This window comes from Thamnophis elegans, chromosome 13, assembly GCF_009769535.1.
Source record: "Thamnophis elegans isolate rThaEle1 chromosome 13, rThaEle1.pri, whole genome shotgun sequence".
In the NCBI taxonomy this organism is placed as follows: Eukaryota; Metazoa; Chordata; class Lepidosauria; order Squamata; family Colubridae; genus Thamnophis; species Thamnophis elegans.
In genome coordinates, this window is record NC_045553.1 from 50,436,925 (window position 1) to 50,462,967 (window position 26,043).

Below are 26,043 nucleotides of genomic sequence, written 5' to 3' on the forward strand. Positions count from 1 at the left end.
CCTTCGGCAGCCAGGAAGAGGCCTGTGGGTGGATGGGGGCGATGGGGGGGGGCTAGTAATCAGCCTTGCAGGGAGCAACCGGGGCAGCCCAGTGGGGGGGCCGGGAGCGCAGCAGGGCTTGGGAAATGGCGGTGGGGGCGGCAGGGCTGTGAGGGACTGAGTCGTTTTAGGCCACACTAAAAGGCCAGAGCTGCTTTTGCTTTGGCAGGGACGTTGTGTGAGCGTGTTGCCTCCCGGACTCCAGGCCTTCCCTTAAGTTGCCAGCTTCTTGTTCCCAATAAGATTCATTGGTGGTTCTGAAATATACGCATTTCCCTGGACTTCCTGTCAATGCTGCCGAAGGACTTCTGGGATATGGGAGTCTCACCCTTGGCATGGTGGTGGATTTAATTCGGAAAGGCTGGCACTGGAGGTGGCCTTGAGAAAAGCCCACCTGATCCCGACCTTCAAGGAAGCCTTGTTCCTTTCCCTCCGGAGCCCATTCCCTGGTCTGGAGCACTTTGGGGGAAATCTAGTGGTCCGCAGACCTGCAAGTGCTGAAGCTTTTCCTAGCGTTTAGTCAGGATGTGGCTTTTCTGTTCAGGAACAGCCTTTCCCCGTCTTCTCTCTGGGGCGATGGCGGAATGTTGCAGGGGAGATGCCTGCAGGGGCCTGGAAACGGCTGCCCTGCCTGCTCCTCCTCTCAGGGGCACCGCTTGTGAGATAAGAGACCCCCTGGATGAGCCCACCCTTCTTCCTCCCAGGGCCCAAAGGGTCACCTCTAGGGGCTACTCAGCAGCAGGCCCTTCCCTCTCCCACCATCGTTTCCCTGCAAGGGGTATATGGAGACAGGCCACCTCAGAGATAAGACTAGCCCTCGTCACCCATGAATTTTTTCAGTCTTCTTTGACCCATCTTGTGGGAATGAATTCCATAGCTTACTGATGTGCTCCGTTCCAGTATGTCTCTCATTGATTGTGTGAATCGGATGCCTTCCAGTCAGGATCATTGAGTGACCATTGATCCGACTGTTTGGATAGTGATTGTGTGGGTGGGTGTTTATGTGCGGGTGTGTTGACTGCAACACTGTTGGCAAGATTTTGGAACTGGTGTGCCACTGCCTGCTTGCTAGCACGGTGACAGAGAGACTGGCCCAAGGTCATTCAGCTAAGGTGGCACTAAAATAGATGGCCTCCCGCTTTCTAATCTAGTGTTACATGTAAGAAATCAAGAAGGCAGTTCAAATGGATATATATCTATTCCATGCTAACGCTCGCTACAAGAATCTGAACTACTTACGGTCCAAGCAAATTGGCGGTAGATAAGAGTCAATCGAACTAAAAGTGGGCTGGACTTAGGTCTCTTGTGGGTAGGAAAGGACTCAAAACTGATGATGTGTTTGACCCCCTCAGGCTCTGCCGGGTCATCGCCTACAGCCGGTGCCTTCACCACTACGTTGACAGCTGCGTTGGCTGTCACAAATGAAACTATTTGGAGGGTGGGGAAAGATGCTGATGGTCCACTTTTTCCCTGCTAGGCATCATGTTCTAAGCCTGGTCTGTATTCACCCACCCACCCCAACCTTTTTAGCAAAAGCATCTAATTTCTATCAGCCTCCAGATCATTTGAGCTGCTCTTTTCTGCACTTTTCCCAACTCGCTTTTCTGCTCCTTCCGAGGGGCCCATGGACGAAGGGGAGTGCTGGGCCAGGGGGAACAAGGAGGGGGGGCAGGGGCTCAGCGAGTTCGGGTGATCTTGTTCTTTGGGAGCTGCATTCACTTTCTGCTTGCCCCCATAGCGCACACTGAAGATGTGGGTACCAGCCTCTATTTTGTGAACGACTCCATCCAGCAGGTGACCTTCTCCAGCTCTGTGGGAGTGGTCATCCCGTGCCCAGCAGCAGGATCACCCAGTGCCACCCTTCGCTGGTACCTTGCAACTGGGGATGACATCTACGATGTCCCACACATCCGCCACGTCCATGCCAACGGGACGCTTCAACTTTACCCCTTTTCGCCATCTGCCTTCAACAGCTTCATCCACGACAATGTTTACTTCTGCACTGCGGAGAACTCCGTGGGCAAAATCAGGAGCCCAAACATCCGGGTCAAAGCAGGTATTGGCTGGCTAAGGGAGGGCGGTCTTTCTTCTGGACTGGTAAGGGAAGGTGGGGGGGGGGTCAGGTCCCAGAGAATCGTATTTGCTGGGGAAAGAAAAATACACTGGGATGCAGTAGGTCTTCTGCAGCCATGACGGAGATCTGATTCTGCTTTCTGGATGGCATTTGGGCCCTGGACATGACCCTTTGTGAGCTACAGGTTAAGCAGGTGGAGGACTAATTAAGCAGAGGGAAGGGAGGAGCAGGTGGGAGACCATTTTGGGTGAATGATCAACCAAGTGGGTGGATGAGGAGCCCCGTTGGTTCCATTAGGTAAACTATTAAAGGCCGGTTGCCAAAGTGCACAGACCAGCTTGATACCCAACTTCTGCCTTCCTTGCCTCCCAGGGTGGGAGAGGACATTAAAGACCAAGGCGTGAATTATTTACTTGAATCGCAATACTACATATAAAAATGTTTCCATGTGTGCACATGATTTTATTTTTATTTTGAGGGCTCTGTGTGCCATGATGATTTCCTAACAGGCAGCCTTTCTTAACAGGCAGCCTTTAACCTTCTTCCTTTGTATTCTGTTCTCTTGGATGTGAGGAGCAAGGGGCAAGAGACTCTTTTTAAATAGCTTTGTGATAGTCCTTATTTATTGCAACTTTATTTCTTGTTTCCTCCAGTTGGGGAAATTAGCTGAATAGCTTCACATGGGGTTAGCCAAATCAATGCATTGCAGCACCCACCTACATCCATAGCCATTCTTGGATGGTATCAATAATCAAGTGTTGGGATGTGTCAAATGTGGTGCTGGATTCTAATTCACATTGCAATGGGATCCCACTCGTGTTTGGAAAACAAAACCTTGTCTGCATCCTGGGAGACATTTGTCTACAACTGCTTCAGAAGAGGTGCCTAAGAGTAATAAAGGCAGAATATAAATCAAAAGGTAAAAGAAAGAAAGAAACGGGAGTTGCCTTGCCCTTATAGACTGTATCTGGGGCCTCCTTTACCAATGGCTTGTTCTCCCATTGCAATGGAAGCTCAGCGGAGGTCAGGCCGATGGAAATCCTCGCAGGTGTTGCCTCCAGAATTATGTCTCTGTTTCTTCACTTGTTGGCATCCAGTTAATTGCAGGATGAAGTGCAAAGAAACTTGAGGTCTGCCTGGAAAAGCTGAGGTCCAGCTTCTGTCTTGGATTTCCCTGAAGGACCCTTGGAAGCCCCCAGAAACATTTCATGCATCTGACTGTGCTGGAGGGAGGTTTGTTCAGTGGGAGCAAGCGAAAGGATTTGCCTGCTCTGGTCAGGCGGGGAGGGATGCACCTGACCTTAGGTGTGCATGGAGAGCAGCTGACCCACTTGAGGCTGAGTCAGGGCTAGGCTCCTTCAGCTTCTGTTTGCACGTGGTTGGTTGCTGCAATTCAGAAGATGCCCCATGGAAGCAGGAGAAAGCACAGAGCCTTTTGATTGGCGATTGGAGGAAGAGCTCCAATATTTGGGGCTTCATTAATTAGGAAAACAAGTGAATGAATGTGAACATGGTAGAAGGTATAAAGTTATGCATGCTTTGAAACAAAGGATGAAATCCTTTTTCCCTTCATCTCGTTAAGTCTGAACCTGACGGGGCTGTCTGGGATAAATGGATATGGAAGAGTCCTGAAGGTGCTTTTTTAAAAGGCGATCTGACTTTTTTTGGTTTTGCTTGAAGACTTTTCGTTTCCCATGCAAGCGAAACCTCTTCAAACCGTTTCCAACCATGACCTGGATGACTGAGAACCTCCATAGACATTTGGATATGGAAGAAGTTGAAAGCAGGCAAAGAGCAACGTTTCCTTCACATTGTGTGTTTTGAAGCAAAGCTTGCTGCCTTGAATGCGGCAAGTGTCAGGAAAACCATTTTATGCTCCTTGTCTGGATTCTGAGCTGATAAGGAACAGCAACAACAAGGAGCCAGGCGTGAGAATGGGCAGTCGTGTCCTGCTTGTGGACTTCTCAAACTGCACGTGGACATCTCCTCCTCCTCCTCCTCCTCCTCCTCCTCCTCCTCCTCCTCCTCAAAGAGGGTAGTGGGAGGGGGACTTCTTAGGAAAGAGAGGGTAGATTGGTGATTGACAGTTGATGGATAGAAAACCAAAGAGCAGGTTCAACGTGATGTCCCGATGCCTGGAGGCTCTGCGGATCTGGATGGGGAGGAACAGGCTCAAGCCCAATCCCTCCAAGACGGAGTGGCTGTGGTTTCCGTCATCCCGATTTGTGCATCTTGTTCCATCCTTGATGATAGGGGGAGAAATTTTAGCCCCCTCAGAGAGGGCCCACAATCTGGGCGTCCTCCTGGATACGCGGCTGAGTTTAGAAGAACACCTGATGGCCGTGATCGGGGGGGGGGGGCTTTTACCAGGTTCACCCGGTACGTCATTTGCTCCCCTTCCTGGATTGGGATGCTCTGTGCACAGCCACTCATGCCCTCGTCCTTTCTTGCCTGGACTACTGTAACGCTCTCTACATGGGGCTGCCCTTGAAGAGCCCCCTGAGGCGTCAACAGGTCCAGAATGCATCTGTGCGGGTTATCATGGGGGCACCTAGATCCTCCCATGTTGCGCCCCTTTTAGGCGGCATGCACTGGTTGCTGGTTGTCTTCCAGGTGCGATTCAAGGTATTAATTATGACCTTTAACGCGCTCCATGGCTTAAGCCCAGGATACCTGCAAGGCCACTTACTGCCACCGGTAGCCTCCCACCGTCCAGAGCGATCCCACAGAGTTGGCCTCCTCAGGGTGCCCTCGGCCAGACAGTGTCGGCTAGCGACCCCCAGGGGCAGAGCCTTCTCTGTGGGAGCCCCTTCCCTCTGGAATGAGCTGCCCCCGGAGCTTCGTATAATCCCTGACCTCCGGTCCTTCCGACGCGCCTTTAAAAATTTGGCTTTTCCAGCAAGCCAGCCTGGCCTGAACAAAATAAAATAAATTATTGATCATTGTTAATTTGAATTCGATTTTTTAAAAAAAGTTATTGCCAATTCTAATTGGGTTTGTTTGGGATATTCTATTTAATTTTTTTAAACTTTTGTATTATGTGTTTCTTTTAATGTTGTAGGCCGCCCTGAGTCCTTGGGAGAAGGGTGGCATATCAATCTAATAAACAAACAACAACAACAAACCTTAATAAAATTATGCTGTTTATTCAAAGTGATTTGGTTGCTTCAGCTGAGCCCCACCCAAGAGACCCCCTCTCAGTGAGCAGATTTAATAGAGCTCTTAAAGCCGAAGACCCAGGAAGACCGATTGGTGCAAGGAAGGAGAGAGTTTGATGCTTCTCCTGAATCCAGCACCCCTTTGATTAATTTTAATCAATTTTTTAAAATGTTATTGTTAATCTCAATTGGGTTTGTTTTTGGGATACTCTATTTAATTTTTTTTAACTTTTGTAATATGTTTTTTTTTAATGTTGTACGCTGCCCTGAGTCCTTGGGAGAAGGGCGGCATATAAATCCAATAAACCATGAACCATATCTCTGCTCAAATGAAGTTCTCCATAAGATGGGCCAAATCAGAATCATGATGAAGTAAAGGGAGGGATGTGAAGAGAAATACTTTTTTAAGATTTTTGTTTTGCTTCATGGCATGTTCCGTTTGATCTATAAGAACATATTTCATACTATGATCATTCTATGTACATTAAAGCTATCTTGGGGGCATGTTACGCCCTCTAACTCCTGCTAAGTCCCCCTTTAAGAATTTTATCTAAATATCCTATATCCAATTTAGCAGGAAAGTTAAAGCAGGGGGTCTACTTATCAAGTATTATTCAGTGCGGAGGACACCTGGCATGAGGTTGGGAAAAGGGCATGAAGGACAGGCAAGAGGGGAGCAAGAGAGGAAAGAGCCCTAAAGTACAACTTCCCCTTCCAGTTGGCCTTTTGGCTAATGCTGGCCTTGGGGGTCTGGATAATCATCTATCGGAGAAGCTCTGGTGGATTTTGCACTGAGGAGAAGCCTTGACTACCCCTGGGATGCCTTCTCGGTCTCTGGTTCCATGAAGTTCTGGACATTTTCAAAAGCAGCCTCTTCTTTCCTTCTTTTTGTCAGGTGCCCTGCCCCCCCTCCCCCGACAGTTCCACTCTAACCTTAATGCACAGCCAGTTTCACCTCTAAAGATCTTTGGGGCTGGGATCAAAGGGTATCCTGTGTGCTTGTGCTCCTGTGAACGCCTGTGAACTAGGCTGCCAAGAGAGACTAGAGTTTCCTGGGAAGACGGTAACATCAACAGTGAAATGCCATCCTCAGAGAGGCTTATTTGGCCCCTGCCTTGATGACACTTTGGTACCCAGAAAAGGCTTGTTTCTTTATTCTTTCATTTTACACTGATTTTAATAAGCTTTCCATTGAATTGTTTTCTTGCAGACATTCATTTTTAAGAATCTCAGTTAAAAGCCACCCATAGCAATCAGTTGCACTGAAGACAAATCTTTAATCTGAAACAGTTTTTCAGGTTAAGAACATCTTCTGTCCACCCTCATCTTATGGCGTGAACTGTATTTTCTACTCTCCCATCTTTGTCTTTTCCTGTTTTGACTAGAATGAGATTTTTAAAGCTGGAAAATTAGCAGATCGGGATAAAATACACATATAAGGTGCAGTCTTGTCCTAATTAATGAAGCTATGGTCTGGTGCAATCTTTGGTGTACGCCCTGTATGGTGAAGAGATGTGGGAAGGTGTGAAATTAATTTTGGGTGAAGTATACAAGTTGCTAATCTGTCTGCTCGCCTATTGTTTTTCTTCCCAGTGTTCAGGGAACCTTACACAGTTCGAGTGGAGGATCAGAGATCAATGCGTGGAAACGTGGCTGTATTTAAGTGCCTCATTCCTTCTTCAGTGCAAGAATATGTCAATGTTGTATCCTGGGAGAAAGACACGGTTTCTATCATCTCTGGTAAGAGGGCTAACGGCAGTCTTCCTCCTTCTATTGCGTGGCATTTCTAGGGGCCTCCTGAAGGTGAACTTTTGGGTGTGTCTCCAAGAGTCATTGATCAAAAGTACAATCTGATCAGGCTGATCACAAACCTTGGCTAGGTTTTCCTCACTGGTAGATCTTTCTGAGGATCTTTTTGCTTCAAATGGTTTGCCAAGCTTCTAATGGGTTTTTCACGCCTTTCTCCCAGTATTTTTGACTTAGGATGTTAATACAAGTTTAATTTGCTCTGGCACTATTCAGCTCAGTTGTATCTCCTTGCTTAAATTTTGGTAGGACATCTGGCCACGTATGCCCAAAGAGTTTTGAATTTATCTTTCAAAATTGTCTCATATGTATCTTAATGATTTTTCTTTTACCGTATTTTTCGGAGCATAAGACGCACCTTTTTTCCTCAAAAAAGAGGTTGGAAATCTGGATGCGTCTTATACATCGAATACAGCATTTTTTGCCTCCCGAAGCCCCACCCCTTCACCAAAATGGCCACACATACCCTTATGGAGGCTTTCAGAGAGCTCCTGGGGGCGGGAAGCGCAGAAATGAGCAAAAAACAGGCCATTTTTTGCCCCCACAGCCCCCAGCAGCACTCTATAAACCTTCATAAGGCTATGCATGCATTTTTTTTGACAAAAAACAGGCCAGTTTTTGCAAAAAACAGGCTGTTTTTTTACTTGTTTTTTTGGGGGGGGGCAGGAGCACTGCAAGACTATTCATGCCTTTTTTTAAAAAAACGGGCCCGTTTTCACAAAAAACGGGCTGTTTTGGGGAGGTTTGCAGAGTGCAAAAACTTTTCCCCCTTTTGGAAGGCTCTTTAACCGATTCATGAAAATTACATTGATCAAGTGCAGAAACAAAGTCTTAGGTGCTGCAGATTGTCAGTGATTTCCTTCTCCAGTACATGGATAAATACACCTGGAAACATCTACCTACCTACCTACCTACCTACCTACCTACCTACTCTCTCTCTCCCTACCTACCTACTGTATTTCTCCCTCTCCCTCTCTCTACCTACCTACCTACCTACTCTCTCTCTCTCTCTCCGTCTCCCTACCTATCTACTGTATTTCTCCCCCTCTTTCTATTTCTCTCTATCCCTCTACCTATCAACCTACTCACACTCTCTCCCTCCCTACTGTATTTCTCTCTCCTTCTCTCCCTCTCTATCCCTCTATTTACCTACCTATTTTGGTGCATCTTATACTCCAAAAAATATGGTATATAGCCTGTGTGATACTACAGCTGTGCATGTCACATTTATAAACTTTGCATTCAAAGGTTGGAGAAATAGCCATTTCTGCATGAAATTTGAAAGAGAAAATGTGAAGCTGGTTTTTTGTTCATGTCAAGAGATAAGGGGGTGGGGGTTGGTTGCAGTCATAAAATAGGAACTAAAGGTAGTCCTCAGATAATGGCAGTAATTAGGATTGAAATTTCCATCACTAAGTGATGCAATCATAAAGCGTCATGTCGGTGATGATGCCTCATAGCGGTGGCATTTCTGGCTGCCTTCCTTAAGCGGATGATGTCCCGTGGTCCTGATTTGTGATTTCCTGACAGATTCCCCATTGACTTTGCTTGTCGGATGCATCACACCATTGGGACACTGCAATGTCATATTGCGAGTTGCACACTGAGTGCCAGGAATCTCAATCTTATGACCACATGCAGTGGCCAGAACTTTGAGGACTAGTCCTAGTACCACTTGTTCAGTGCTATTGTAACTTCAGTGGCCGGTGAACATGTGGTCATTAAACAAGGATCACCTGTATACAGAATCAAAGTTTGTACCCGGCCTGGGAATACATTAAAATGGAATCCACCGTAGATGGGTGGCTTTCTTAAAGCTGTCTTACAATGAAATGCTGTCTTGAGTGAATTTGATGGCAAAACTCTACAAGGCCCTGTGGTGGATCCTCCATCCAAGAGAAGATTTCAAGGCCTTCAGTTTTGCAAAGACTAGAAGAGTTTGAATAGACCTGGAAGTGGTCTCACCCCTCTGCTTGACCTTTCCAGTGTACGATCTGCATGATGAAAAGAAAGGGGAAGCAATAAAGAGCTCATTGATTTGTGAGTTGTGCTTGCCTGGAGCATTTTCTGTTTGATCTGTAGACTAAAGGTTGTCCCTTTTTCAGAAATTCTGAATAGGTCCTACTGGTTTTCTGATTCTGGAGCCCTGATTTTAGCTGCTGTGGCTTGGGTAGCTTGGAGGCATGGGTGAAGTAGATGGAACATATTTGGCCGTTGAGGTACTTCAGAAAGCTGGCTTAGTCTACAACTAAGAAATTATAACTAAGAAACTAAGAAATGTTCCTGTATAATTTAGTGGGGAAATTCCATCCTCAGGTTGATGGGTGGGAGGGAATTGTCCAAGTCTTTCTTGACTATGTTGATGCTCCTGCTAGAGGTAGGCTTTGTGTGTGTGTGTGTGTGTGTGTGTGTGTTTGTTTGTAACTTGCTCTCTTTGAAAAAAAACCTGCAAAGGTGATTGCTTTGAGGCAGAGACTTCAGCGTCTGCCATTCAGCAAATACTTGTGCTGTATATTGGAGGGAAGCTGAAGAGGGAAACAGTTTTAGCATTAGGGCCCTGTTGTGGTACCTGGCAAGCCTTTGGAGCTATTGGTGGAACATAATTTTGTCAGTCATAATTCATATTCAGGAAACAAGTGGAAATTGACAAAGGCACAAGAAATGTCAGTCTTACAATGGAGTCCTTCAGTCTCCAAGGATGGATCTGGACTGCAAGGTTTAAACTTATGTCTTGACCTGACTCTGCAGGATGGCTCTAAGGTGCTCTGACTTCTAGATGATATGAAAATTCTTATAATGTCAAACTTCCTTTTTTTATTTCAATCATCTCCCAAATCTTTAGTCCTTGGAGCAGCTTAACATCACTTTTGAATATTTGGCAATATCCAGTGTGAATTGGCAAGGAAGGCAGGAATCCCAGCTTGACAAGATATTGTTAATATCCAATTATTGGATATTAATATTTCCTATTGTATTGTTAACTATTTAAGCAATTTTGGGGGGAAATGTGACCTGCCAAGAGTGAAAAAAGCCTTAGCTAATAGTTCTTTTTCTGAGGCTGTCATCTTGCCGGGTAACAGAGCATGGCTGCCAAAGACATGGCTTAATACCAGATCACTCATACCGGTCGATGCTGTTCCTCTGGAGCATCTCACTCGTTTAACGTCTGAAGCCTGATCCTGGAGGTTGACCTCCACAACATTCCTCTTGAAGTGGAGCCTTTTGCATCAGCGTACCACCGATGTCACGGATGAGTCCAGAAGATAACTGGTATTTAACCATAACCTGTAATACTGATGGAATGGGTGCTTTCCACTTGTCTCCTGGGCTTCTTGCAACCTTAGAAAAAGAGACGATGAGCTTCCTGTCTTGCTGGCCTAACCCACCCACACCAGGTCTTGTGAGAAACTTTGGCAAGACCTCCAGTGCTGCACCTTCAGTTCGCCTCTACCTTTCAGCCATCCCATCCCTAAAAAAAAAGTAGGCTTGCCAGGAAGCAATTATTTTTGACTCGTGGATCTTAAGTGTTGAACTGAATTGAGTGGAATACTTTACGTGGCAAAGTGTGATTAGACACAAAAGGACCTTGTCTCTGGTACAGAAGGACTTAGTGTTGCGTTTGCTATTTAATAGATTTCACCAAGAGAAATAAATGGAAGGGTTTTTTTTTTTTTACATCCGATGGCTGACCTGCAACACTTTAGCAGTCTTATCCAGGTACCAAAGTTTCTTATTGTTGCTCTTCAAAGGATCCTTCCACGGTTGAAGAAAGAAGACTTTCACATTATAATCTGGTCTTGACCTCATCATTGCCTGAGATTTATGGCGATGCTCCTGTTCAACTTTTGACTTGCCCATAGGTTTCTATGTAGGGCATTTTTGGTGCTGCAGTCGCCACAACCGGAGGCTTCTGGTCACCCCCTTGTGTATCTTATTGAGAACTGGCCACCTTTCTTTTCCCCTCCCCCCCGGGGTCTCTGTTAACGGGGTTCAGGGGTGAGAAGGTTTGCTGCCCCTTGGAGCCCCCCCTTTGTTCTCTAGCACCATCTTCCGTCAAGGACCTTTGCCAACCTTTCCAGGCTGCCTGGCGTGTTTCTGGAGCTTCTCAGATGCATCCACTGTGAGGCAAACCGATGGTCTGTTTCCATAGCCTCCTCTTGCCGGTTCTTCATCGGTTCTGGGCTGCTGTGGCTGCAGTAACGTCCTCCTCTCCCCCTTGCTTGTCAAATTGTTGGCTGTATTATTTGGTTAACTTGGCAACACTGAAATTTACCCTGAAATCAAAGATAAATTCCCTTATAGAAGGTTATCCTATACATGAACCATTATTAGTCTGCCTCATTTTTACTTAATGCCTATCTCACTGTGCTTCTGTCTAAAAATGTGTGTTTAGTCAAGTCAAGGGTTGCAGAGAAATTACAGGTTTTTGAAAACCCATTTACTTTGCTGGTGCTCCTGTCAAGATCAGTCTCGCCTTGAGTTCTGATTCCTCCTGCCAATAAGTCCTTGTTACGGATGCGGGAGTTTAAGGAAAGGTCGTGGGACTAGAAATGGGGATTGAAGCCATCCCCGAATAGTCACAGCTCTGCAGCTGGACAGGTATCTGCATCTACTGGGGCTCTAATTGAAGGATGACACAATTCAGAAAATCTGGAATAATATACTGGAAATTTCATTCTAAGCAGCAAAGCCTGGGCACATGTTCTTGAGCAGAGGTGAGACAATGAAGCACAGATGACATTTTGCCAAGTGTGAGGAAGAAGCAAATGCAGATATCCAGAGACGGGGGGAACCGCAGGTGCCAGCCACGTTTTCCTTTCTCCTTTCCTTCTCCTCCTCTAGGCCTTTGTATCCTTTCTTCGGAGGCAAGTAGACTCAGCTAAAGTAACGTTGTACCTCTGCTGAAGCCTTAGGGGGCATCTTGGAGAATAAGCCTCAGTTTTCCAAGGAAGGCCATTTTCTTTCAGCTGGGGGCTGGCGGTGAGAAGCTTCTTCATTCTGCAGGCAGTACTTCTGGGGTGAATTCCTAATTTCCCCTTTGAATTTTAGAACTGGCGGTTCTAGAGATGGAGGTCTCGTCTGTCCCAGAGCTTCTCAGATATATCCTGAAAAATGTACTGTTCATCCCATGATAATTGAAAGCTGATAGACAGATCACTTCGAGTTGAGAGGCGGGGGGACTCTCTGAAGCAGAAGGCTGAGGCAATCAACTGGAAGATAACCATTTTCTGTGCTGACCCCCTCTGAGACAGAGATTACGAGGGAATCCAGGCCTCCCACTCTGCCCAACCAAGGTGGACTGGGAGCATGCTGGCTGCACCCTCCCAGCCCTTTGTCTGGGAATCTGCGTTGTTGGATGAGGGCAGACGTTTCACTGTCCAGAGAAGGTGGCTGCTGTTCCTGCTCTGAGTCCCTTGGTCTGCCCTATCCTTTTCCTTCTTTTCCCATCCTAATCTTCCCCCCCCCCCCCACAATTCTAAGCCTCGCTCCTAAAAGTGGTCAGCTTGTGAGACATCCTGGGGCTGATTTGGTGGCATTGCAATGCTTTTTAGGGTGCTCTTTTATGGGTTAAATTTTAGCCTTTAATAATCTGGGAATTTCACAAAATTATATTTTTAGAAGTTGTTTATTTCTTCTCCAAGTGTAATGAATTCCTGGAGATTCAGCATGAAGCTACACCAAATTAAGGCTGCCGGCGATATTTATGGCTGTAGCACCCACATCCATATTCTGCTGTCTGAGCCAAGCCTCTGTATCGTGGTTTGGCTGCCAGCCTCCACAGAGTGGTGTCCGGGGGTCTCAAACAATGCCACTTCCTGCCTCGTGGCCTGATCCAAGGAATCCGTGTGCTGGGCACATGTCAGCCTGCCCTGCCCTTTCTCCAGGAGCCCCCTCTCTGAGGGGCAGCAAGCTCTGCCTCCCACCAAAGGCCGAGGGGTATCGTGGGTGGGAGCTGGGTCGCCAGCTGAGTGGGAAGGGCTAAAACTCTCCTTCCTGGCCCTCCACTGCTGCCCAGAGAGCTCCCTGTTACTGGCGAGCCATGGCTGTGTGTCCCTGTGTGGATGAAGCAGCCCTGCCTCTCTATCCCTTCCCACCTTCACCTCGGAGTCCACAGTTTGGGCCAGAAGGATTGTGTTAGACTAAGGAGGTCTCATCACCTGCAAGGATTCCCTCCTCAGGTGGCCCTTTGGATTGCTTGAGGGGAACCCAACGAACAATCCCTTTCCAGGAGTTGCTGAGCAGGTTCCTAAGGGGGCTGGGCTGGGGGTGGGGATTGAGCTCGTTTCCTGGATCTGTAGTGGGGGAGGTGGGGCTGTGCAGGGGGGCCACTGCTGGCCAGCATAATTCCCTTCCCCAAATTCAAGTCCAGGTTCTGGTTGAAAGCCTTTCAGCCATATTGAGCGAGTCCTTCGGTTGGACAAAATCTTCAGCTTTTCATTCCACTCAAGCCAGCCAAATGATGCAAGTCTTGACATGTGTGCAAGGAAAAAAAAACCCCATTCCCGAGCTCCTCGGCGGGGCATGTGCTGTGAAATGTGAAATAATGATCCTTCCTCATTTGAATATATTCTGTATCTCCTTGGGAATTCCTGCGTGTGTCTGAAGCATTCAAGAGACCCCACAGGGGCTTTGCAGCAAGGCCTCCTGCTCGCTGGTGCACCTGGGGTCCATGCCGGCCTTTCCCTCCCCCAAGGTTGACCAGCCCCTTCCCGATGCTTATGCCAGTTGAGAGGGGTCAAAAGCATGGCATCCCTGCCACCAATCTCAACAACAGGATGAGATTCTGTCTGCAATAATCCCCCCCCCCCCCATTCCTGGTGTGAATTTTATCTAATCACCATGGCAACAAGATAAAAAAAAAGTGTGAACACCATGTCTCTTTTACTGTGATAATTCAGATTTAGATATTCAGATCAGATGGAGATGAAGATTTCAAATGGAGCAGCAAAACAAGGGATGCTGCTGCGGGTGCCTGGTCTGTGATCATCCTGCCCTTTCGAGCGAGGAGGGGGCAACATGTCGCCTACTGATGTGTTTGAAATACAATTAATTTGTCAAATGTGCTTTAATCATTTACACACACACACACACACACACGTAGTGTGTGTATATATACATATACATACACATACATACATACATGTATACGTATATGTATGTACATGTATAATATTTCTCTCCCTCCCTCCCTCCCTCCCTACATACATACATACATACATACACACATACATATAGTGTGTGTGTGTGTGTGTGTGTGTACACAGACATATAATTCAATCTATATACATATATAAAGCACCCAGAAGGTTTTCCTAAGGCCCAGAGAGATTTAAAAGTCCCATGTTGAGTTCTGCCCCTCAGCTAAGCCCTTGAGCTCCTCCTCCTCCTCCTCCTCCTCCTCCTCCTCCTGCCCGTGTGTGCTCTGCTTAAAGCCCGCCTTACGTGGCAGTGCCCAACTACTGCATGAGCCCCCTCCTCTCTCCTCATCAGTAGCTCCTGCTTCCTGAATTTTAATTGGCAATTAACTGGATGCTTCAGGTATCTCTGCTCCCCAGAGTGAAAGCCAGCCCCTGGGGAGGAAGGGGCTTTCCCCCATCTCCCTGCCTTCTGAGTGGGTTAGGGTCAGGATAATGGGGGTTGGGGAAGGAGGGAAAAGACCCCGGTAGACCTCGGGAGGGGTGGGTGGGTAAGAAGGTGGTCCCAATGATTTTGAGAACCCCCAACCTATTTATAATTCCCCAAGTCACCACCTTGTTGTTGGTTGTTTATATCAGTGCTTCGTGGGTGGATCATATTTCCTGGCCAAATGCTGAATAATTCAGCAAAATGCCAGGCAAGAGCAAGGCCTGGTGATCTGAAGTTATAAGCGCTATAAGAGAACATAGGCCGGCTCCACAGAGGATGCTGTTTCTCTGCCTTGGTCTTCAAAGTAACCAGATGGTCTCCAAGCCCCCCTATATTCCCCTCGGGCTCCTTGGTGGGGAAGGATGGAACCGTCTTTTGCGCACGGCCCCCAGAAGCACGAGCGAGCGGGTGGCTTTATGGGGGGGGGGCGGCCAAGGTGAGGTTCCTGGGGTTTCCCTTAGAAGATGATATCGTTTCCACAGAGAGGAAAGGGGCCCGTGTGGAAGGGCAGAATGGCCATCAGACGCCGGGGTTGCTAGCCACCTGGGCTCTGACTTGCAGCGGATGGAGGACTGTGTGTGCCTCCATTGGGGCTGAAGCCAGTACAGGTGGCAGCGTCAGGAAGCTACGGGCAGTTGGCTTTGGCCTTTGGCTGCCCATCGCCTTCCTTTGCTGTTCTGGCCGTGGGCCTTTAGGAGCTGGAGGGAGATGGCAAGCTCATCATGGGAGCAGATGGTCTTCCATTGCAGGAGACCACATCCAAGGCCACCTCCCCTTTTGGCCCCTTCCGGGGAGTCTCTGGCTCACATCGTCAAGAGCTCTGTGCAAAGCGGGTGAATCGGGTTCCAGCACTTGTGGGGAGGGAGATGAAGGAGAAAGGATCTCTGCCTGCTCAGATCCCCCAGGGACTTTTTCTCCCAAGAAGCTTTGGAGCCCATGTCTGGGATCTCTTCCTTCTTCAGGAATTTGCCTGCTACACTGCATTCCAAGCACCAGGGCTCCCTAGTAATTCAAGAAAGATAAGGAATGACATGCTACTTTGGATCTCAAATGCACGTACCACGCAATCAAATGCTAATAATAGGTCTGGAAGAAAGCTCTGAAAGCCATAGAGAGTCTTCCAGAAAATAATTGGCACTCAGTGGGCGTATAGGGCACCTATCCACAACTTCCTTCCAGGAGGTTCCTCAGGAACCCACCCTCAACTCAAGGCTCTCTCTTTTGACCCGTTGCCTGTTTCCATCATATTCACGAAGTTTTGTTCAAATTCAACCAGTACAACAGCACCCTCCAATTGTCACATGCCCTGCATCATCTTGGTGCCATCTTGGATATCAGAAGTGGTTCATTTTCCCTCTCAAAGGAGCAGCAAATGGAATCATTCACACTGGTACACATGGCCTTGCAGTAGATCCACTTTGCCACAGATAGCATGGATGGGAGCCAAGGACTGCAGAAACGTCTTGGAACTGCAGCCAGCATGGTAAAAGCTGAACAAATTCTAGGTTATTCCAAAGATCAGTATATGCTAGCAATTGACCATTAAAGCCAAATCAAGGAGGAGGAAAGCAGCAGATCAAGGCAGCTCTTGAGGAAGACGGAGGCAGAGACACTTCTACACCGGGCAAAGGAAACCGTTCCCTCTCTCGTGGCAGGTCTTACTTGGGGGAGAAGAAAAGCATCAGAGCGTTTTAGCTTGAAGAAGAGAGATCCTGGCAAATGGTGCCTCAGTCCCAGACTAGATAGTGCCAATCTTTGGGATTGCATCTGTGGAGCTCGTAGCAATTCCCTTTGATTGCAGCAGCTCCAATTTGGAGAAGGATTCACCCAAGCAGAATGGGAGAATTCAGACTTGAATAATCTTCTAGTTAGTTTAAAAGCCCAATTGGACTCCAAAGCCTTACCTCATCATAATCTCCAGGTGGATCAACTAGCCTACAGGATTCAGAATAAACTCCTCCCACCCCGGCCTGAATGCCAGGGCCTTGGCTGTCCTCAAAGTGAATGCTCCATTGGTCTCCTGCCTCTTCTTTTACATGACAGTATCAGATTACTTTGTGCAGATTATCTTGGCTGCAGCATCCTTCAGCTGAACTACCGTTCCTTGCCAAAATGGGTCTCCTCCCAGGGAGAGTCCCTCTTGAGAAGGCCCCGATTCCATTCTAGGAAAGCAATATATTGAATTTACCACAAAGGTCCTTCTTTCACAGTTCTTGCAGTCCAAGCAAACCGTGCCAGGAAGAAGAGAGATCCTCGTTGGGAGGCCCATCTGTGTTGGCAATTGACATGGAAATGGTTCTATCCATCCAGTATTTCTGCTTTCTCAAATTTTATTTCTTGCAGCACTTCCGTTTGTCATCATGAAACCGAGGAAACGATTCTCCCGGAGCCTCACACACTTCTCCAGCCCTGCAACTGGAGCTGCTGGAAAGGAGGCACCCATTTCACAGTGGAAGAAGAACCACCTTCCCAGCAAGTCCGGCGTTGGGCTGTTCTTACATGTGCAAAGAGTAGGGAAGAGCAGGTGCCCTTGGATGGGTGACAGTTGCATGTCTCCACCTCACCCCCCGCAGTGCAAAGATGACTGCATAATGCATGCAGTGACAGAAGCTGAGGGATGTTGGCTCCCCCCCCCCCCACTTCCTGAAACAGGCTGGGCTTTATTCCTGCTTTCCAAGCCTTTCATTTTGCAGGAGGAACAGATGTGTGGGCTGCAAGCCCGTTCTTCCCCAAAGAGAGAGGCTTGCCTTGTTTGCATCTCCCGCTCCTCTCGATTTAGGACAAGGAGACCCTATTCCTCTTGGTAGCAGAACACAACCTCCACACACTGGGATCTGCAGCTGATCCCAGGCTGTGTTGTTTCCCCGCAGGAGGGAGCGAAGGGGAAGGCCGCGCTTCTTGTCCCGATCTCTCTACTTCCGTCCTTCTGTTCTTCTGGAGGGAACCTCACCTCTTTCCCCAAACCTGGCTCTTTACTGGCCTAGGCTGCTGGGCCACCCTCTTCTCCTGAGAGAGAGTCCCTGTGTGTGCCGGAGTGCAGGGAAGAAGGAAGGGGAAGAGGAGGGGAAGCCGCTTCTTCAAGTCAGTCGCCCTTTTCTGCCAAAGAAGGGGGAGCAGTGACCTGGAGCAAGACGGGCACGAGTTATGCGGGCAGTCGGTAGCATAGTTAACACGACAGAGGCGGGGGGGGGGGAATATGGAATACATATTGTGTTCATTTTATGTCAGCATTAAATCTTAAATTAGGCTTTCCTTTTGTCCTAGCCCAGGCTATTTTTTAGAATTTGATCTTGCCACCCAAAGGCTACAGAAATATCTTAATCTGCAAAGGATTCTGTACATTTCCCTAATTTAGGACCTTAATCAGAGCGGTTTGGATTACTGCCCATTCATCCAAAGTTAGCAAAATGCCTCCAGAGAAAGTATGTTTGGTGAGTCAGTGGCAGCTGAGTGGAGGTGTGTCGCACTCAGGGTGGAGGCTAGAGAGGTGCTAGACAGGGTGCCCACCCTGGATCCGGAGCTCTTGCCCTGCCTTGGAGCAGAAGGTGCTGCTGGTGGATGGCTGATACTTGTCTGAGCCCCCCCCCCCCGCTTGCTCTGCTGACCTGACTTCTTCTCCTGATTGGTCAGTTTGGCTTTCCCTGCTCCACCCAATCGGCAGAAAGAAGATCAGGAAGAGGGTTGCTGCTCTCAGTATCACCCCCTGTCCTAATCTGGGTCAGACTCCCAACGCCCCCCAGGTGCGTGTCTGGTAAACCCTCATCGCTTTTATGTACCTTGGGATCTCCAGGGTGGGGGGCAGAATGAGGGCAGGTGCCCAAAGTAGCAGCCTGGTGTTTAGAAGCTCATGGTCAGTTGAGCTGTTTGGAGCACAAAGAACACCGCATTGGGCAGTGGGTGGGTGGCAAGCATTTTCTCCTCTGCTCCGTTCCCTTGCAGAAAGTGCTTCCTTTCTTGGCATGAAATGTTTTGGGGCTGTTGGGAATCAGTTCAGGAGTTTCTTATCAAGTGTCTGATTATGAGTGTCCCTGGGCCGGTCACTTTCTACCTGTTCTGACTGAGGCTTCCTGATACAGTAAAAAGCAAAAAACCCTTGGTCTCAAAAACCCTCTTTTTATTTCAAAGGCTGTGAATTATGTTCATTCACGGCCCGTAATGAGTCCCAAACAGTTGCAAAGAGTCCTACAGTAGGATGCCAAAGTCCTTTGGGATAAGGCTGATAAGCGCCCGCCTTTATCTTCCTTGACACGCTGCCAAAGACTTAACTGGCAATTAGCTTGGCAAGGCCACACGGAGCAGAGTCAGAACGGAGCTTCAGAAGGTAAACTGACCAGCATGAAGTTGCTCCCTCTAAAGGCTCCAGTGCCTTTGCTCCTCCTTTATGCCCTGTAGGAGGGGCCAATCACCTCCAAGCCTTACTCCAGAGTCCCTTCTGACTTAATTGTTCTTGCCTTCTGGCAGCTCTGCGCATGCGTGCACTGGGAACAGGGAGAACATGTTTCTCTGCCTCGCTGCTGTCCGGCTCTGGAGGCAGCACATACGGTAATCCCAGATGGCTCTGCCCCCCCCCCCCCTCTGCCTCCAACGCAAAGCCCTCGTCCGAGCCTTCCCAGACTCCAGGACTGGCCCATGTTCCTCCCCAACCTCCTTGTTCTCCGACTCTTCTGCCAGCTCCACAGGCTGCCGGCAGACCACAACACTATCAGCCCTGGGAAGGAGGCAATGGCAAACCACTTGTCGAGAAACTCCAGGCTGTCTTCCAAGAATTGGACTCGATTGAACAAGGAAAAAATGTTTTCAGGGCTTCAGAGATATGCTTTTTGGAGGAAAGTCTCCAAATACCAGGGAATTCTTGATTAATCCCTCTCCCTCCGCTTTCTCCTTTAAAGTCCATCCACCACCTTCTTATTCATGGTGTTACCATGTTTTGGCCTTCAGAAATGGCTTGCTTCAAAGAAGAATAATCTTATTTCCAACAAGTCTGTGGCTCTTGAAGAGGCTGCTGAAAATGGACCTCCCTCTCAGAAGGTATTGGGGGTTCGGCTCTTGTCCTTGCCTGGATCTGTATGGACAGAACCTCAGTTCCTGGGCTGAGCACCTGTTGCTCTGTGTGCACAGCACTTGGGTTCCCCCAACCCCTCGCCCAGCATTCCTGAAATGGTCCTCACAGCCCTCTGAATCCTCTGCTCTGCTCATTCCTCTTGTGGCTCTGGTTTAGATGGGATCTTGCTAGGTCTTCTGTGCCAATTTGGGGACGCTTTGAAGGGACTGGATTTGGGCCAAGTATGGCTACTCTTGGCTTTCCTAGAAGAGCAAGATTAGCAACTGTCTGTCCCATTTATTGTCTCTTCTGCACAATGTGCCACAGGAGGTTGCTGAGATGAGCCTTGTTGTGTTCCTGCTAAGCAATGAAATATGGAGTCTCTGCATATTCTCTGGCTGGGAGGGTTTAGGATTGCAATTCATACCTAGAATTGCCTTCCTGTAAGAAAGGGCTTCCTGTTGCTTATGTAACTGTTACAAGGCATTTCCTTAAAACGATGGATAGCTGTTTCCATGTGGCCACTAAGTCCTGACCTGCCAGCTTCTAGGGGTCTCTCCCCCAGTTCATTGTGGATTCTGCAGAGAAGGAGTGGTGATTCTGATGCCTCCATCTAGTCTGCTGCGTCTCAGGATGTGAAACAAGAAGGGTTTTTCTGTGTTCGGATTAGGTAGCTCTTTGTCCCAAGATACACAGCTTGGAGCCTGTGGTGGCTGTGAGGGGCTTGCTCTGAATGAGCACGAGGGGCTTGCCGGCTGCCCAAAGGGGTCGGGGGTTGCTCTGGTGCCACTCACAGATTTGGAGAAGTTTGAGGTTTGGAGAAGCCGAGGGATTGCAGTTGAATTCAGTGTTGTTGGGATTTCTTGGTAGGATCAAAACTGATTTTTGTGATCAGTGGTGGAGTAGCCATTTCTTCTTTTTAGGATGTTTCTGAACAGCAGCTTCTGGGGAGAATTTAGGAGGCAGATTTTGTAGCAACTGATGCATTCCAGCACATCAGAGAAAAGTCTTTGCAGTGACTTACATGATTAAATACGTGAGGGGGAGGGGGAGGGGGAGAGATTGTTTTATCCTTGGGCACCAGGGTGGAAGGTGGGTGGTTTTCATGTTGGTAATCTTTGAACGCTGCCCAGAGTCACCTGTAAGAGAAGAGTGGCCAAACGTTTTCTGCTTTCCATAGCCATTCTGGTTTTTTTGTGTGTGAGAGAGAACTTTCTAAATGTTTACAAGTTTATATTCTGCTATTCCATTTGTTATTCGCATGCTCTTCCTGACAGTCATCAAATGCTTGGGTGTTTGGGGGCTTGTCTTATGCTGAGCCCTCCGGAAGTGATATTTGGGGAGCAACTGGCCTGAGATCTAGGGTAGCTGGTTTTCAAACCATCATGAGGCCCTTGGCTAGAATCTGATTTAATATGTATTGTTGTCTAGTAGCCAGTCTCTCAAGGCTTCAGATCTGAATTGCTCTGGTTTTGGTCAAAGGGAGCCATTTCAAAGACTGAGTGCTAACTCCAACATTTACTCAATAGCACATTTGTACAGCCGTCTTAGACTCAAGCAATTTTATCTCCGTGATGAAGCCATGTTATTAACCAATACTCTTGCATTTCTCTTAAACTTCAGATAAGATGCTATGTCTCCAGAAAAATTATGCTTGCTCTTTATTTCTATTGATGGTGTGGGGGGGGCAGCTTTTGAGCACTAAGAGAATGCATGAAGCCAAAGAATTGGTATTTTAATCATGTTTTTCCATAATCTGAACAGCCTTTTTTCACTCTTAACTGGATGTGAGAGGAGGATAAAAATTAGAGCACAATCACCGGTGGATCTGTTTTCAGGGGGCAGGTGTACAAATCCCATTTTGCTTTTGTCCTTCTGTCCGTTCCAGTTAAGAGCAGCCTCTGAAGGATCCAAAGTCTGGTCTGTGCTGCCTCCTTCTGGTGTCCCTTGACTCTCTTCTCCAGAGGCTCCTGAAGCCCCAGAGAGGACAGGAGCTGGCATTCTAGTCCTCAGATCCCTGTCCTGCTTGGCTTCCATCACACAAAAATATACTCGTATTTTGAGCTTTTATACACGCCTGGTACTTGAATGGTCCCTGCTTCCTTTATTAAAACTCTGCCCATCTCACAGTTTCTGTTCCATTGGGAGAGGGATGCGGAAGCCGCTCATCGTCTCTCCAGCAGAACTGCACCCAGTCCTTGCCTTAGTTTCCAGCCCACACCATTCAATTGCGCACACCTCTCTTGGTTGCTGGAGCATTATTGGGGGGGGGGGGGGCGGAATTTGACGTTGCAGAGGGAGTTAAGGAAACCTGCTGGAGAGGCACTGTTTTCCCTGATGCAGTGGCAATGGCCTCCGTTCAAGTGCCCCAGCGAAAAAGAGTCAAGGAAGTTTGGCTCTTGCTAATGTGAACCCCTTTTTTCTTGTTCTCCCTTCTGAAACTATTCCGCCCCCTGAGTTTCACGGCAGCTCTTTGGTATTTGAAGGCATTTGCCATGTCTCCCTCCAGTCTTCTCTTCTCCTGGTAAATGTATCTATCCTTTCAGTTTTTACGTGCTTTCTCTCTCGGCTACTTTCTTTTGGAGCCACTCCAACCTGTCCGTGTCTTTCTGCAAAGGCGATGCTCGGAGCCGGCCTCGGGATTCTAAGTGCAGCCCAACCAAGGCAGCCTGAAGAGGAACTGTGACTTCTCTTGATTTCAGCAGTATCCTTCTGTTAGTGCAAACTAGAATTGCATTAGTTTTATTTGCAGCTGGGCTATGACTCAAATTCAGCCTGTGAGTCCCTTAAATAACTATCCGGTTTCTGTTTTTTTCTTCCAGTTTATCAGAATCCTCCTGAATCTTGATATTCTCTAAAGCATTTGCTATACAATCTTTGTGTCATCTGCAGATTTGATAACTCTTATCCTGATTCTCCTCCAGAACAATTAATCAACAATGTGGAACAGAATATTTTCTTCTCAAAAGGCCATTTTCTAAACTCTAAGAGCACGACCCATAGAAGAAAACAGACCAGGCAATTTTTAAAGCGGTATTTAATGTTTCTGATGACCATGATTAGACTTAATGGAAGATTCTTTGCATGAGCTAATATCTTAAGAAATTTCTGTGCCTTTCATTATACGTGAAACTATTATTTATTTACTTAACATTTCTGCAATCTACTTTGAATACTGGCAGCAGCATGCATAAGAATTTTCAAAATCAAATAAATCAGACAAGAAACCCCCTGTCGCACATAGAAAATGAATGCCATAAAATGATCGACTGAGGCTTTAAAAAAAAAGGGATTTTTTGTGACTGATTTTTGCAAAATTAGGAGGAAGAGCAGTCATAATGTCAAAAATTCCAGAAGACGTCTTGCTCCTTTGATAAGAATAGTTTCAAGGCAAACCTTTGGATTTTTTGATTACAATATCTGAACCACCTTAAAATGCTTAATATAAGTACTGGAATCGGGGGTGTTCAGAAGAGAGATGGATTGGATCCCAGTCTACCGAGGGCACTGGAAAAATTCTCCATTTCAGATTTCCACCCGATGGGGCTGGCAATTTCCCCACCAGCCCGGGAGGCAGGGCTGCCAAGGGCACTTGGGTGGGGAGGGGTGTGTGTGTCTCATCCTGGTTGCTACATGATGTATGGTGTGAGAGACTAAGGTGACAGGTTTATTGCTTGTTTCTGATTCATTTTACGCCTTTATCTCTGTACCATGATAGGGATATTTCCTGGGTGCTTTTAACCCAATGAACTCTTGCTCTCCCAAGGGAGCAATGGGAGTAAAGAGGAAACAAGGGTATCATCTGAAGGTTGCCATATGCAACCATAAACTTTGTACTGTCAGAGGACCTGGTGAAAAGGTGAGCGGAGGGAATGAGTATGGAAGGGCAGCTCTTTTATTGCATACCTAGAGAAAATGTTGTAAGGGGAACTGGAGAGGGTGAAGGACTTCTGGAAGGAAGGGATGAAAGGGGCGGGAGGGGAATGGTGGCTTGGAAATAATGCATCTCCAGGGAACCTGAAGCAGAATGGCTTTCCCAGTCAGTTCCAAGGCTTAGAATTGGAAAGATGTAGGCAGAACCATTTTGCAAAGTAGTGGTTGGGGCCAAGACAAAGCTGGATTTGCATGGCATAATGGTAAGTACCTGCTCTACGATCATTTTCCAGTCTTGTCTTTAAGGTCCTATTGGGAGGACTCCAGAGGCTGCAGGGAGGGCTAAGCTGAACCTGCCCCTCCTGTGCAGGATCCTGGCCTCCCCCCTCTGCCACTCAGAATGTGGCAGCTGAGCAAGGAAGGAAGCTCAGCCTTCAGATCAGAAGCTTGGTGGCATTTGCATTTCTTGGCCAGAAATTTCCAGACATTGGTGGCAGTTTCACTTTGACAAGTTTTAACTTTAGCTGGAAAGACAGAGAAGCAGAAATGGATTTAAAATCTTGCATGGACTGAAAAACGAGGACAGATACCTTTATTTCTCACCTGTAGTGTTAGAACTTGGGGGATCCTTAATGGAAGTACATTTGGGAAGATTGGGGACCAAGATGAAAGTTACCCTCTCCTCCTCCCCTTTCTGCCCAGGTGGCGGAGAAAGAAAGGCCAAAGCCACGAGGCTGAGCCAAAGTGCAGCTCCCCCACTCCCTGCACGTGCTTGGGCCAGGGGCAGCAGGGGGTGGGTGGGTGGGTGGGTGGGTGTTGCTGAGCTGAAGTCTGCCATTGCGGCTCCATCTGTGAGAAGCCTCTCTCTTTGGATCCGGCCAGTGGCTTTCCAGTGGAGTCCTGAGCAAGGGGATTACTTGGGAGGGAGACCCTTCCGGCTCTCCGCCAGCTGTTGGGGGTCAGGGGACTTGTGGCTTACATGAGCTTCTCAGCCAAAATGAATTGTTACTAAGATTAAATGCTACGCAGAACCCAGTTAGGTTTCCTGCTGTTGCATTTCAAGAGGGCTTCAGCCAGCCTGCCGCAGGGTTTTAGAAGGAGTAGCCAGTTTTTCTGGCTGTGGCTGTGTGTGTGTGTCTGCCTGTGCGTAGGCAAGTGCACCCCCACCCCCACGCACAAAGAAAACTCCTCTGGCCCCCTGGACTGGCTCCTTCTGGGGCCCTGAGAAATCTGGGTTGCTGCTGAAAGAAGTAAAATCTGAAAATGGTTATTTGCGCATGTAAAAAAGGTCCGTACTTCTGGAAATCCCGTTTTCAAGTTGATAGTTTTGAAGCTGCAAAAATGTTGAGGATATGTTTGGTTATAGCAGCATTTGTAGCTTTGACATGACAGATGACTAGCTAAGCTCTGGTGAATAAAAAAACAGAAATATATATTTTAAATAGAAATACAGGAATGTGAAATTTGAAAGATGTGTTTTATTTGACAACTTTCCTTATCCAGACCACCTGCTTAAATGTAACCAACCTTTGGCATTTGGGGTTAAAGATCAAATAGTAACTAATCAAAACATTTCCTCTGAGTTGAACAAAGAGTGTTGTTGGGTTCAGAAGAGTTTACCCCAGGTTATGTGTTTGTGTTGAACTCCTGGAGACTGACTGTATTGTTCCTGCAGTTTTCTTGGCAACGCTTTTTGACGGTGATCTGCCATTGCCTCCTTCCCAGGAGAGAGAAGGATCGTTCCGGCAATCTGTATCATCCCAGCCTAATCGGGAGAGGTGGTGTGTGAAAGAGAGTGGACACAGGAGTGTGCATAGTGGCTGAACTTCCACAGGGCAGATCACAGGGCAGGCTCTGGCTGGGCTAGATTTTGGGTGTCTTGAAGCACACACCACGTGAGTCCCTTTTATCTTTTTGATCATGGGCTCATTCTTTAAGATTCCATCTTCAGATATAGTCAAGTGCCCTCACCCTTTATACATTTATAACATATACTGTGCGTGATAGAATTTGTGCCAAAGTCCTTCTTTTGGGAGCCCAGCTTTGTTATAGGACAATCCAACTTGCTCGCAGCCTTTTAGAGTTCCCTCCCTAATAATGACATTAATCTTGAATGTCTTGGATTGCTCCTAGCTCTCTTCCCTCCCAAGTCTTCAACATGAGTTTCGAGGGATTCTGGTTTTGAGGGATTCTGCAATGTTGGACTCGTTCAGTGCATTTCTGGCTGGAATCTGGCATGCTTGTTGACTGTTTAAATAAACCAGGACAGTTGAGGGGACTTAGACCGTCTGTAATCTTGTAAGCAAAGTTGGACTTGCAGGAAGACTACACAAAAGGGAGATCTGCCTCTTGGTGGTTCTGAACAAATCTGCCATTCTCTGGCAGCTTAGCACAAAGTGGGTGGAGCAGAGCCATCGTAACCTAGT

The 26,043-nt window shown here is 47.6% G+C and overlaps 1 protein-coding gene across 1 annotated transcript in view; it reads left to right on the forward strand.

Annotated features, from left to right (window-relative positions):
* Window positions 1-26,043, forward strand: part of DSCAML1 (DS cell adhesion molecule like 1) — a 106,342-nt gene that overhangs the window by 8,524 nt on the left and 71,775 nt on the right. Inside the window, 2 exon segments of the mRNA XM_032229618.1 lie at window positions 1,778-2,095; window positions 6,865-7,011. Of these exon segments, the coding sequence (XP_032085509.1) occupies window positions 6,909-7,011 (103 nt within the window). The 5' untranslated portion in view covers window positions 1,778-2,095; window positions 6,865-6,908.